The sequence below is a fragment of the Stomoxys calcitrans genome, chromosome 2 (assembly GCF_963082655.1).
Source record: "Stomoxys calcitrans chromosome 2, idStoCalc2.1, whole genome shotgun sequence".
Classification (NCBI taxonomy): domain Eukaryota; kingdom Metazoa; phylum Arthropoda; class Insecta; order Diptera; family Muscidae; genus Stomoxys; species Stomoxys calcitrans.
Genome location: NC_081553.1, coordinates 22,521,101 through 22,536,992, shown reverse-complemented (window position 1 = coordinate 22,536,992; position 15,892 = coordinate 22,521,101). Strand labels below are relative to the sequence as shown.

General features: G+C 42.8%; 1 protein-coding gene across 4 annotated transcripts in view; it reads left to right on the top strand.

Annotated features, from left to right (window-relative positions):
- Window positions 1-15,892, top strand: part of LOC106083864 (neural cell adhesion molecule L1) — a 557,698-nt gene that overhangs the window by 421,631 nt on the left and 120,175 nt on the right. For all 4 annotated transcript variants that reach the window (XM_059363589.1, XM_059363587.1, XM_059363588.1 and 1 more), the window contains exon 10: window positions 10,448-10,596. In XM_059363589.1, coding sequence (XP_059219572.1) covers window positions 10,448-10,596 — 149 coding nt within the window. The remainder of the gene's footprint in view (window positions 1-10,447; window positions 10,597-15,892) is intronic.

Sequence of the window (15,892 nt, the reverse complement as noted above, 5' to 3'; positions counted from 1 at the left end):
GCCATATAGACAGATCTCTCGAATTAAGGTTTTGGTCCCATAAAAACGCATTTATTGTCCGATGTCGCCGAAATTTGAAACGGTGACTTAAGCTAAGCCCCTCGTTATACTTATGCAATATGGCACAGGTCGATCCCGATTTGGATATAGCTGTCTTATATACCGATTCTCCGATTTAGGGTCTTAGGCCCATAAAAGCCACATTTATTATCCGATTTTGATGAAATTTGGAGCAATAAATTGTGTTAGGCCCTTCGACATCCTTCTTCAATTTGGCTCAGATCAGTCCAGATTTGAATATAGCTGCCATATAGACCGATCTCTCGAATTGAGGTTTTGGTCCCATAAGAGGCGCATTTATTGTCCGATGTCGCGGAAATTTTGAACAGTGACTTAAGTTAAGCCTCTCGATATACTTTTGCAATATGGCACAGATCGGTCCAGATTTGGATATAGCTGCCATATGGACCGATCTCTCGATATATAGTCTTGCGCCCATAAAAGGCGCATTTGTTATCCGATTTTGCCAAAATTAAGGACAATGAGTTATATAAGCCCTTCGACGCCCTTTTTCAATTTGGCCCAAATCGGTCTAGATTTAGATATAGCTGCCATATAGACCGATCTCTCGAATTATGGTTTTGGGCCCATATAAGAAGCATTTATTTCCCGATATCGCCGAAATTTGGGACAGTGAGTTGTGTTCGGCTCTTCGACATCCTTCTTCAATTTGGCCCAGATCTGTTCAGACTTGGATATAGCTGCCATATAGACCGATATCTCGATTTAAGGTTTTGGGCCCATAAAAGGCTCATTTTTGGTCCGATTTTGCCAAATTTTGGCACAGTGAGTTAAATTAAGCCCGTCGATAAACTTCTGCAATACGGCACAGATCGGTCCAGATTTGGATATAGCTGCCATATAGACCGATCTCTCGATTTAAAGTTTTGGGCCCATAAGATTCGCATTTATTATCCGATGTCGCCGAAATTGGGGACAGTGAGTTGTGTTTGGCTCTTCGACATCCATCTTCAATTTGGCTCAGATCGGTCTAGATTTTCATATACCTGCCATATAGACCGATCTCTCGATAAATGCGCCCCATGAAAGGCGCATTTAATGTACAAAATTTACGACAGTGAGTTGTGTTAGGATCTTCGACATTTTTCTGGAACTTGGCTCAAATCGGTCCAGAATTGGATCCGATTTCACTGAAAATTGACACAGCGATTTATATAAATCTTGTCGACATCCGTGTCGTATATGGTTCAGATCGATGGTTCAGATTGGACCAATATTTTGTTATACCTAAAGTATGCATTTTCACCGCATTTTGACGAAAGGTGGTTTACATATATACCCGAGGTGGTGGGTATCCAAAGTTCGACCCGGTCGAACTTAACGCCTTTTTACTTATTTTAATCAGCTCTGACGAAAAAAGACAATTTCCACACAAGTGGCCTCATATGTTCTTATTTTTTCAATTTTGCTTCTTCGCCCATTCACATGCTGAGCCAAACTTTAAACGATAAAATAAATAGTTGCAAAACTAATTTTTCGCAACATCATCACCATCATCGCCATAGTGGCATGCCGTGTACATATGAGGTGTTTTATTGTAACAAGTTTACCTCAATTCAAGTTTGGTTTCTCCTTGGAGGGGTCCATGGGGAAGAAACACAAAGAATAAATGTTTTCATAAGTAAAACAAAGTTTCATAGCTACTTTTTTAGTATTTTGGTATAGAACACATAGACGAAGCAAAACAGAGCACTTCTTAATGATTTCTTATGGCAAAGTGTATTTTCATGTTTCGAATAATAATAATAATAATAACAATAATCGCAACAATGTCAAAACAAAAACGAGAAATATTTTTCTTTGCCAAACACCCCACCCCCCCAAAAAAAAGAGAATCAAACAAAAAACAACAAGGCAAAGTTTCACATTTGCACAAGCCTCAGGTAAATGGAAGGAAACATAAAAAGCAAATTTAACGAAAAAAAACCTGCAAGATTTGAGAGAATAAAACCAGAGAAAACAGAACAAAACTTTTAAATTTTCTCAAGCCAAATGCCAACAGTACAAATATTTCCTTTCGTTGTTTCGTTTTTTACTTTAGAGTTCGATGAAAAACTTAAATATTTTGGCAAAGTGAAAAACATAATAAAACATTCCTCAAAAGTAGCAGAGAACCAACCAGCAGTGAAAAAACAGTGAGAAAACAGACCCAAACAAACACAATATCTGATATTGATGCAACAACAAACTCCCTTGCCTTTCTCCCCTACGCATTGTGCCAGGCTTCATTTTCTATGGCCCTCTTTCCATTTTTTTTTTAACGAGTTCTTGAATTACAAACCTCTGGGAACAACTCCCCTTGGGCCTTATGCACTTCCGCAATTGCAACAGCCAACATTGGCAGGTTTCTTTTTACATACAGCATGTTGCAGCATGCTTCAATAAGAGGGAAATGGCATCCAAGATATTACTGAAATACCGAAGATGAGATTGAAAAATGAAATCCTTGCTCATATTATTCGATGTTAACTTCTTGTTTTTTTTACTTGAGAAGCTGTTGCCACGATACTCTGTGGCGTTTGTGTCACAGATACCATTTTCATATTAAAAACAAAACTGGAGATGATAGTGAGTATTACAAAAGATTTTAGCTACAGATAGGCCTAATAAAACATGGAATAATAATATGCCCATGGATGTATATCTTATCACAATTTATTTGATATTAGATGGAATTTGTTATGACTTTATTTGGCAGATAGGTCTTTAATAGTTTCATCGAACTATAGTCCGATCAATGTGTACCTAATCAGCCAATGATATCGAAGGGTTCAAAACAACTCACTCTACCATATTTTGTCGTATCGGTTGATAAATAACAAATTTGACAGGGTTAACATATTCAGCACCTATATTGAAGGTCAAGGGAGAAGTAGTTGTTCAAAATTTCAGCCTAATAGGATACTCTCTAGGGGTTCAGGATGTGCAATCGGGAGATCGGTTTATATGGGAGATAAATTAAAACGTGGATCGATATGTTCCAACCTACACTAATAGAAAGTATTTGTGGAATTTCGGGCTACTGGTTTTACTCCTTTGAAAGCTAGCGTGCTTTCGATAGGCAGACTGAAAACGGACTTAATCGAAATTAGTATAACCTCATTCCATGGTGGAGAATATAACAAGTAAAAAGGCTTTAAGTTCGGTTGGGCCGAACTTTGGATACCTAACACCTCGGGTGTATATGTAAACCTCCTTCCGCCACAATCTGGTGAACATTGGATAACTTACGCACCCAAATTCGGTACGGACTTCGAGTGGTCAAATAAATATAAGTCACTGTTGAATTTTGAATTTCAAATTTCAGCGAAATCGGATAAAAAAATAAAGCTTTTATGGGCTTCAGACCCTTTCGGAGATCTCTCTGTAAGGAAGCTATATCTAAATATTGTCCGATACTCACCATATTTGGCACGAACGTCGGGAGACCTAAAACTACCCACAGTTTCAAATTTCAACGAAATCGGGTTATAAATAGAGCTTTAATGGGCTTCAGACCGTTTATCGGCAGATCGCTTAATATCTCAGCTATATCTAAATATAGTCCGATGTGAACCATATTTGGGTCCTATGTTGGGAGGCGTAAAACTACTCACTGTTTCAAATTTCAGCGAAATCGGATAAAAATTAAAGCTTTTATAGCCATCAGACCCTTTATCGACAGATCAGTCTATATGGCTGCTATATCTAAATATATTCCGATATGAACCATATTAAGGTCAGATATCGGGAGGCAAAATCGGGTAATAAATAAAGCTTTTATGGGCTTCATACCCTTTATCGGCAGATACGTCTATATGGCAGCTATATCTACAATAAATATAGTTCGATATGAACCATATTAAGGTCGGATATCGGGAGGCTTAAAATAACTCACTCTTGCAAATTTCAGCGAAATCGGGTAGTAAATAAAGCATTTATGGTCTTCAGGCCCTTTATCGGGAGATCGGTCTATATGGTAGATATATCTAAATATGAACCGATATAATCCATATTTAGGTCAGATGTCGGGAGGCTTAAAATAACTCACTCTTGTAAATTTCAGCCAAATCGGGTAAAAACATAAAGCTTTTATGGTCTTCAGACCCTTTATCGGGAGATCGGTCTTTATGGTAGATATATCTAAATATAAACCGATCTGAACCATATTTGGGTCAGTTATATAGAAGCTATAATCTACCCACTGTTTCAAATTTCAGCAAAATTGGATGAAAAATAAAGTTTTTATGGGAATAAGACCCTTTATCGGAAAATCGGTCTATATAGCAGCTATATCTAAATATAGTCCGATTGGGCCCGTTCGCCAGCGTGCATCAAAAAGACATATCTGTGCCAAATTTCAGCTCAATATCTTAATTTTGAAGACTCTAGAGTGATTACAACAGACGGTAGGACAGACGGACAGACACACGGACATCGTTAAATCGTCTTAGAATTTTACGACGATCCAAAATACATATATATTTTGAAGGCTCGGAAATTGATATTTCGATGTGTTGCAAACGGAATAAGTAATAAATATACCCCCTATCGTACGGTGGTGGATATAAAAATGTGTTATGTTCGATTTCTTTGAGAACCCACCACCATGTCTTTTGATAAAAATAAACAACAATAAACAAGTAGCAGCGTGCTATGTTCGGCTGGGCCGAATCATATATACCCTCCACCATGCATCGCATTTGTCGATCTCTTGCCACGGTATCTTTTTTTAGCGAAACAAAGGATTAAAATATAGAATTGCATTGTTATTGGAACCATATCAAGTTCATTTCAGACCGTAATTGAACTGAATATTGAAGACCGTAGTAGAAGTCATTGTGTAAAATTTCAGCCAAATCTAGTAAGAAATGCGCACTTTAAGGGCTGAAGAAGTAAAATAGGGAGATCGGTTTATAAGGGACCAGCATTAGGCTATAAATCGATTCCCGCCATTTTCGACACGTATGTTAAAGGTCATGAGAGAAGCCGTTGTACAAAATTTCAGCTAAATCGGATAATAATTGCGCGCTCTAGTGGCTCAAGAAGTCAAGACCCCGGATCGGTTTATATGGCAGCTATATCGGGTTATGTTCCGATTTCAACCATACTCAGCACAGTTGTTGGAAGTCATAATAGAACACCTCTTGCAAAATTTCAGCCAAATCGGATAGGAATTGCTCCCTGTAGAGGCTCAAGAAGTCAAGACCCTAGATCGGTTTATATGGCAGCTATATCAGGTTATGCTCCGATTTCAACCATACTCAGCACAGTTGTTGGAAGTCGTAACAAAACACCACATGAAAAATGTTAGCCAAATCGGATAATAATTGCGCCCTCTAGTGGCTTAAGAAGACAAGATCCCAGATCGGTTTATATGGCAGCTATATCAGTTTATGGACTAATTTCAACCATACTCAGCACAGTTATTGGTAGTCGTAATAAAACAGTTCGTGCAATATTTCAGCCAAATCGGATAAGAATTGTGCCTTCTAGTGGCACAAGAAGTCAAGACCCTAGATAGGTTTATATGGCAGCTATATCAGGTTATGAACCGATTTGAATTATTCTTAGCACAGTTGTTGGAAGTCATAATAAAACACCTCTTGGAAAATTTCAGCCAAATCCGATAATAATTGCGCCCTCTAGAGGCTCAAGAAGTCAAGACCTCGGATCGGTTTATAAGGTAGCTATATCAGGTTATGTTCCGATTTCAACCATACTTATCACAGTTGTTGAAAGTCATAACAAAACACCCCATGCAAAATTTCACCTAAATCGGATAGGAATTGTGCCCTCTGGCGGCTCAAGAATTCGAAATCCCAGTTCGGTTTATATGGCAGCTATATCAAAACGTGAACCGATTTAGCCCATTTACATTCCCAGCCGACCAACACTTATAAGAAGTATTTGTGGAAAATTTCAAACGGCTAGCTTTACTCCTTCGAAAGTTAGAGTGCTTTCAACAGAAAGACGGACGGACGGACAGACGGACGGACATGGCTAGTTCGACTTGAAATATCATAACTATCAAGAATATATATACTTTATGGGGTCTTAGACGAATATTTCGAGGGGGGCCCCCTCCCTTAAAATAAAATCCTGCCTACGATCTCCCGATATGAATTCTTGAGCCCTTACAATCCGCAATATTTGTCCGATTTGACTGAAATTTTGCATGCGGCGTTCTATCATGTTATGACCAACAACTGTGCCAAGTACGGTCCAAATCGGTCTATAACCAGATATAGCTCCCATATTTTAGCAGAATCCATGGTGGTGGGTTCCCAAGATTCGACCCGGCCGACTTTGCACGCTTTTACTTGTTTTTGAAATGGTTAGAGCTGAGGTGCTATCGAGATCGTGTGCAAAATTTCAAGGTCCTAGATTGTCCGGGTGTCTTTTGACAGGCCCCTAAAATTGGTCAACTCGGTATTTCGAAAAATTGTTCGGTCTACCAAATCTTCATTTTAAGTCTGATTTTTTAAATTTTCATTTTTAATGCATGATTTGGATTTGCAACAAATTTTACTGTAAAAATTTATACAGTTGGGAAGTTAAAAAATTTCATTCATTAGTTTTTATTGAAAAAACTGCCTTAAATCTTTAATTTTTATACCACCACCACCATAGGATGGGGGTATACTAATTTCGTCCTTCTGTTCGTAACACCTCGAAATATGCGTCTAAGACCCCATAAAGTATATATATATTCTTGATCGTCATGACATTTTAAGTCGATTTAACCATGTCCGTCACTCCGTCTATTTGTCGAAAGCACGCTAACATTCGAAGGAGTAAAGTTAGACGCTTAAAATTTTGCACAAATCTCTTTATTAGCGTAGGTCGGTTGGGTTAGTAAATGGGCCAAATCGGTTGATATAGCTGCCATCTTGGGTCTTGATTTCTTGAGACTCTAGAGGGCGCAGTTCTCAGTTCCCGCTAGAGGGCCCCATTCTCATCCAATTTGGCTGAAAATTTTGCATGTTGTTATGACTTCCAACAATTGTGCTAAGTTGGGCGCAGATCGGAACATAATCTGATGAAGCTGCCATATAAACCGATCTGAGATCTTGACTTCTTGAGCCTCTAGAGGGCGCAATTCTCATCCGATTTGGCAGAAATTTTGTTCAACGGCTTCTCCCATGACCTTTCATATACCTGTTTAATATGGTCTGAATCGATCAATAGCTTGATACAGATCCCATATAAGCCGATCTCCCGAATTGGCTTCTTGAGCCCCTATAAGGCGCAATTCTTATCCGAATGGATTGAAATATCATACAAATTTATACCGATCTAAACCATATTCGGCATGAATGTCGAAAGAACGACCTAGCATAAATCGGGCAAAATCTGCAGCTTTTATGGGCCTAAGACCATTTAGGGGGAGATAGGTCTATATGGGGGCTAGATATAACCCATCTTCGATTTATAAGGAATATAGGTTATAGAACGATTTGGATCATTCCTGGCACAGTTATGGGAAGTCATAACAGAACACTTTGTGCAAAATTTCTGTCGAATAACAATTGCGTCTTCTAGTACCTCAAGAAGTCAAAACGAAAGACGTTTTCCATAGGAGGTAAATCTAAATCTGAACTGATGCGGCCCATTTGCAATGCCCAACGACCCATGTCAACAAGAAATATCCGCAAACAAGTAAAAGCGTGCTAAGTTCGGCCGGGCCGAAACTTATATACCCTCCACCATTAATCGCATTTGTCGAGTTCTATGCGCGGTATCTCTTTTTAGACAAACATAGAATATTGAATAAGAACTGTTATCCTATATATAGAGCTATATCAAGTTATAGTCCGATTCGGACCATAATTGAATGCTGATTGACATTATAGAAGTCATTGTGTAATATTTCAGTTCATTTGGATAAGAATTGCGCCTTGTAAGGGCTCAAGAAGCAAAATCGGGAGATACGTTTATATGGGAGCTGTATCAAGCTATTGATCGATTCAGACCATACTAGACACGTATATTGAAGGTCATGAGAGTAGGCCTTGTACAAAATTTCAGCCAAATCGGATGAGAATTACGCCCTCTAGAGGTTCGAGAAATCAAGATCCCAGATTGGTTTATATGGCAGCTATATCAGGTTCTATATCGACTTACGCCATACTTAGCACAGTTATTGGAAGTCATAACAAAACACCTCGTGCAAAATTTCAGTCAAATCGGATGAGAATTGCGCCATCACTTGGCTCAAGAAGTCAAGATCCAAGATCGGTTTATATGACAGGTATACCAGATTATGAACCGATTTGAACCATACTTGGCACAGTTGTTGAAAGTAACACCAAAACACTACGTGCAAAGTTTAAGTTAAATCGGACGATAATTGCGCCCTCCAGAGGCTCAAGAAGTCAAGACCCAAGATCGGTTTATATGGCAGCTATATCAGGTTATGAACCGATTTGAATCATACTTGGCACAATTGTTGGATATCATAACAAAATATGTCGTGCAAAATTTCATTCAAATCGGATAAGAATTGCGCACTATAGAGGCTCAAGAGTTAAGACCCAAGATCGGTTTATATGACAGCTATACCAGATTATGAACCGATTTGAATCATACTTGGCAAAATTGTTGGATATCATACCAAAACACGTCGTGCAAAATTTCATTCCAATCGGATAAGAATTGCGCCCTCCAGAGGCTCAAAAAGTCAAGACCCAAGATCGGTTTATATGGCAGCTATATCAAGTTATGAACCGATTTGAATCATACTTGGCACAATTTTTGGATATCATAACAAAATACGCCGTGCAAAATTTCATTCAAATCGGATAAGAATTGCGCACTATAGAGGCTCAAGAAGTCAAGACCCAAGATCGGTTTATATGGCAGCTATATCAGGTTATGGACCGATTTAAATCATACTTAGCACAATTGTTGGATATTATAACAAAATACGTCGTGCAAAATTTCATTCCAAGCGGATAAGAATTGCGCCTTCTAGAGGTTCAAGAAGTCAAGACCCAAGATCGGTTTATATGGCAGCTATATCAAAACATGGACCGATATGGCCCATTTACAATACCAACCGACCTAAACTAATAAAAGGTATTTGTGCAAAATTTCAAGCGGCTAGCTGTACTCCTTCGGAAGTTAGCGTGCTTTCGATAGACAGACGGACGGACGGACGGTCGGACGGACATGGCTAGATCGACATAAAATTTCGCGACGATCAAGAATATATATACTTTATGGGGTCTCAGACGAATATTTCGAGTAGTTACAAACAGAATGACGAAATCCTATGGTGGAGGGTATAAAAATTTCGAGTGGCTAGCTTTAGGCGTTTGTCATTGTTTAACTTTTACCTATTCTCTATTATGTACCCCTAGAGTCATTGAGTTCGTATCATATGCAGACGATCTTCTACTGGTGCCTGCAGTCAATTTGTTGAAATCATGAAATTTCATTCTTCATTCATTTTGTGTTGTTTTCATAGGATATGCTTTGAGATGTTAACAAATGTTCTTGATACAAATTGATTATTTTATGTCCCTAAAAATCAATTTTCCAATCAGCTTTTGCCATTGTTTATGTTATGTATAATAACTTAAAAAAAAAAAATTAATTTGCCTCCCATGAAAAGTATAGCTTTTAAAACCATTTTCTCATAGTCATAAACCTAAGGCATATTTATTGAAAACTATTAAAATTTAGTTTGAACAAATTAATCCTTTAATCCTTATATCCAGCCTAGCAACTAAATGGTGATAGATTCTGTTTATTACCAAGCAAACACGATAAATAATTTAAGTAGAAAATTTCGAAACTAATTAATCTCGAAGCATAGTCAAACTTCAACCAAGTGTTAAATTATATGACTTGTCGTCGTTCTCACAACAGGCTAGGTTAACGAAATAACTTGAAACGCATTTGGGCATCTGCTGTGTTATACATGAGTGTTCTGTGCATATGATCACACACACACATACACACGCATACCATTGCAAGTCTAGGCCATTATGTATTTTAGATCTTGAAGTAGACCATGTTAATTACTTTGCCCAAGGCTACATCAATTGTTTCTCAACACACAAAAGCACACACATACACGGCAGCTAACACTCCAACAGACATAACCTTTACAAGCAACCTACACAAGCCTCATGTAAAGTCAAAAGCAAGAAAGCCATCTGATGTCAAAAGAAATTTTAACCAAAGGATATTTTACTTATACATATATGGATGTGTGAGTGTGTGTGTGTGTTGAACATAAACTATTCATGGTATAGTCTCTAAGCTCTGCTCCTGTTTTTCTTTTGTCACACATTCTGTTTTCATGTTTTCCTTTTTGCTTTCCCTTACCCCCATACTCATACTCTCTCTTCTGGTGTTGGTTTTTTTTTTGTTACAGATTCACCCCGCTGTAAGCCTGGCACAGAGCAAACATCCATAGGCGCCATAAATATGCACTCAATACCGGTCAAATGTGAAGTGGATGCTGATCCCCCAGATTCGGTGAAATTCAGTTGGACCTACAACAATACAAGAAATGTGTCACCCGTAAGTAAAAACAAATGACCTCAACTCTAAGCTAAGCTAAGCCTATGGAAAAACATGGAAATGAAAGTAGCAGTGGGGCTAATATTTTATAAATTTATGATAAGTTCCATACAAACACGGTAAACAAGAGTAGCCTTTTGTGGGGGGTTTTCTTTACACCCTACACTATGACTAAGGCGATTTGTGGGTTATATACGAAAAGGTAAAAAGTTTAAACCAAAATACTCACAGGGTAGCTGATACGAAGTTTTACTAAGTTCATATTCGCATATTTGTCGAACTAGAAATGACAGCTTCATGATATTTGTTTGAATGACAGCTCATTATATGGTTTACAAGCCATCGAAAGCATTTGCTTCTGAGTTTAATTCAAAAGGATGCTATTCGTGATGGAGTTTAAGCGTGATAGTGTGATTGAGTTATAATTGGCTGGAAATCACAACAGGTTTTTGTTGGAGAACTCAAACACTTCAAAGTGAACAAAATGTTTGTGTATCGCACCATAGATCATTTTAATGATATCGCTAGTGTTGCGAAACGTGGTGGTCCAAAAAAATCTCTTGGTTGAAAAAACAAAACTGCAAGGCTTGAATTATATACCGTGAAAGAATACAGCATATATAAACAAGTAAAAGAGTGCTAAGTTCTGCCGGGCCGAATCTTATATACCCTCCACCATGGATCGCATTTGTCGAGTTCTTTTCCCGGCATCTCTTCTTAGGCAAAACAGGATATAAGAAAATATTTGCTCTGCTATTAGAGCGATATCAAGATATGGTCTGGTTTGGACCACAATTAAATTATATGTTGGAGACCTGTGTAAAATGTCAGCCAATTCGAATAAGAATTGCGCCCTTTTGGGGGCTCAAGAAGTAAAATAGAGAGATCGATTTATATGGGAGCTCTATCGGGCTATAGACCGATTCAGACCATAATAAAAAACGTATATTGATGGTTATGAGAGGATTCGTCGTACAAAATCGGCAAATCAGCCAAATCGGATATGAATTGCCCCCTCTTGAAGCTCAAGAAGTCAAGTCCCCAGATCTGTTTATATGACAACTATATCAGGTTATGAACCGATTTGAACCATACTTGGCACAGTTGCTGAATATCATAACAAAATACTTCGTTTAAAAATTCATTCAAGTCGGATGAGAACTGCGCCCGGTAGAGGCTCAAGAAGTCAAGACCCAAAATCGGTTTATACGGCACTAATAAGAAGTAATTGTGCAAAATTTTAAGCGGCTAGCCTTACTCCTTCGAAAGTTATCGTGCTTTTGACAGACGGACGGATGGACGGACGGACGGACGGATGGACGGACGGATGGACGGACGAATGGACGGGCGGATGGACGGACGGATGGACGGACGGATGGACGGACGGATGGACGGACGGATGGACGGACGGATGGACGGATGGACGGACGGACGGATGGACGGACGGATGGACGGACGGATGGACGGACGGATGGACGGACGGATGGACGGACGGATGGACGGACGGATGGACGGACGGATGGACGGACGGATGGACGGACGGACGGACGGATGGACGGACGGATGGATGGCCGGACGGATGGACGGACGGACGGATGGACGGACGGACGGACGGACGGATGGACGGACGGACGGATGGACGGACGGATGGATGGACGGATGGACGGACGGACGGACGGATGGACGGACGGATGGACGGACGGATGGACGGACGGATGGACGGACGGATGGACGGACGGATGGACGGACGGATGGACGGACGGATGGACGGACGGATGGACGGACGGATGGACGGACGGATGGACGGACGGATGGACGGACGGATCAAAGCACGATAACTTTCGAAGGATGGACGGACGGATGGACGGACGGACGGATGGACGGACGGATGGACGGACGGATGGACGGACGGATGGACGGACGGATGGACGGACGGATGGACGGACGGATGGACGGACGGATGGACGGACGGATGGACGGACGGATGCACGGACGGATGGACGGACGGATGGACGGACGTATGGACGGACGGATGGACGGACGGATGGACGGACGGATGGACGGACGGATGGACGGACGGATGGACGGACGGATGGACGGACGGATGGACGGACGGATGGACGGACGGATGGACGGACGGATGGACGGACGGATGGACGGACGGATGGACGGACGGATGGACGGACGGATGGACGGACGGATGGACGGACGGATGGACGGACGGATGGACGGACGGATGGACGGACGTATGGACGGACGTATGGACGGACGGATGGACGGACGGATGGACGGACGGATGGACGGACGGATGGACGGACGGATGGACGGACGGATGGACGGACGGATGGACGGACGGATGGACGGACGGATGGACGGACGGATGGACGGATGGACGGACGGATGGACGGACGGATGGACGGACGGATGGACGGACGGATGGACGGACGGACGGATGGACGGACGGATGGACGGACGGATGGACGGACGGATGGACGGACGGATGGACGGACGGATGGACGGACGGATGGACGGACGGATGGACGGACGGATGGACGGACGGATGGACGGATGGACGGACGGATGGACGGACGGATGGACGGACGGATGGACGGATGGACGGATGGACGGATGGACGGACGGATGGACGGACGGATGGACGGACGGATGGACGGACGGATGGACGGACGGATGGACGGACGGATGGACGGACGGATGGACGGACGGATGGACGGACGGATGGACGGACGGATGGACGGACGGATGGACGGACGGATGGACGGACGGATGGACGGACGGATGGACGGACGGATGGACGGACGGATGGACGGACGGATGGACGGACGGATGGACGGACGGATGGACGGACGGATGGACGGACGGATGGACGGACGGATGGACGGACGGATGGACGGACGGATGGACGGATGGACGGACGGACGGACGGACGGATGGACGGACGGACGGACGGACGGATGGACGGACGGATGGACGGACGGATGGACGGACGGACGGATGGACGGACGGATGGACGGACGGATGGACGGACGGATGGACGGACGGATGGACGGACGGATGGACGGACGGATGGACGGACGGATGGACGGACGGATGGACGGACGGATGGACGGACGGATGGACGGACGGATGGACGGACGGATGGACGGACGGACGGATGGACGGACGGACGGATGGACGGACGGATGGACGGACGGATGGACGGACGGACGGATGGATGGACGGACGGATGGACGGACGGACGGATGGACGGACGGATGGACGGACGGACGGATGGACGGATGGACGGACGGATGGACGGACGGATGGACGGACGGATGGACGGACGGATGGACGGACGGATGGACGGACGGATGGACGGACGGATGGACGGACGGATGGACGGACGGATGGACGGACGGATGGACGGACGGATGGACGGACGGATGGACATGGCTAGATCGACATAAAATTTCACGACGATACTTTATGGGGTCTCAGATGAATATTTCGAGTAGTTACAAACAGAATGACGAAATTAGTATACACTCATCCTATGGTGGAGGGTATAAAAACGTGCTATGTCTGGCCGGGCCGAATCTTGGGTACCTACCACTATTAATTCCGAGAAGCAGAAGTCCTTGTTCCAAATTTCTGCCAATCGGATAAAATTTGAGGTCCTTAGGGGCTCAAGAATTCAAAACTGGCGATCGGTTTATTTGGGGGCTATATCCAAATCCAACGCGATATGGCCCAACGGCCTACATTGATATATCGGTGGAAAATTTCACATGGATATCTTAATTCGTTCGAATGCCAACGTGATTTCGATAAAACGGACAGACGAACGGACATGGCTAGATTGATTTAGAATGTCAAAGAGAATGAGTGGATTTGTATACCCGCCATCCTATAGTGGTGGGTATAAAAGCTCACTGTCGAGAGTATGGCCAAGTCAGCCAATTCAGACATCTACAGAACTCCAGAATGACAAGAGGAAATTCAGATTCGGAAGGAGGTATTTACCCATTATCCTGTGTCATCTTCTCACAATTGAGGGGTAGTGACACAACAGGTGCTCGACCGTCTCCAACTCCTTCTCCTCATCGCACATACTGCTGTAGTCTTCCATTTTCCGCACCCAGTGCGACGTCAAAGACTTGATGTTGCAATGAGCAGTCAGGACTTCTATTAGCAGTCTATTAGTCATATATTCTCCAGAATAACCGACGTCTGGTTTCTCGAAATTCTCAGCCACAGAACCTTTGGCAGCCCAAAACTCACGGCACCAGCTCAGGCATTATTCACACAGTCATTGTAGAAGGCGTCCACTGATTCCATGGCAAGATTTGCGTCACTCAGCGATCCATTCATGGCCAGCTCATATGTCGTTTGCCTGACTGGGACTCAGGTTCTTTTTTCTTCCAAACACATTTGACATAGCGCGGCCCGACGCCAGAGTCTTTAGTGCCGCCTGACTGTCCACATATACCGTGACTGCCTAATCGGGCCCAGATATCCAGTGCCTTCAGGATAGCGAAGACCTTCGCCTGAAAGACGCTATACACGTCCGTACAACGTCGTCAGCGTAGGCAACGACTTTCACCCTCTCCCTCTCGAAAGACGTCAGAATCCCATCGATCACCAAAAGTTATAAGAGAGGAGATAAAACTCCTCCTTTGCATTGTTTTTCAGATCACAATCTTCCTTATTGAGCACTCTGTCAGTGATGCGTCGTTGATAATCCAGGCTTTCAGCATCATATAAACCCAATTTACCAAAAGAGCGGGGACCTTAATATCCATCAGAGCGTCATGTACCCCCTTTCTATATTTAAGAAGGGCGCCAAAGTGAAGTTGCCAACATCTAAATTACCCTCGATATAGCCAATCACACCATAAAAGGCACTATCAACAGACCGACTCTTAGTGTGCGCATGCTGATAGCCGCATACCAGTGAAGGGTCGAGACGGTCCCCTATACATTTGTCAAGCAGTCTTTCCAAAGTCTTGAAAATGAAGAATGAGAGGCTTATTGACCTGTAGTTCTTAGGTAGGGAATGAGTTCGTTTTCCCGCTTTCGGGATTAAAACGACAAAAACCTTTCATCATAATCCGGTGAAAAATGCATCACATATGAACCCATGGCAGCTACATCGAAATATCGTCCCATTTCGTCCCCAAACTCGCTATGGTCACTCGACGTCCTAATCTGATGAGGAGTGGTTCTTGCAATTCTAGGCCCATATGATTTCTTGCAGCCGGTCTCAGTGTGAACATCGACAGAATTTTCAACGGTGGCG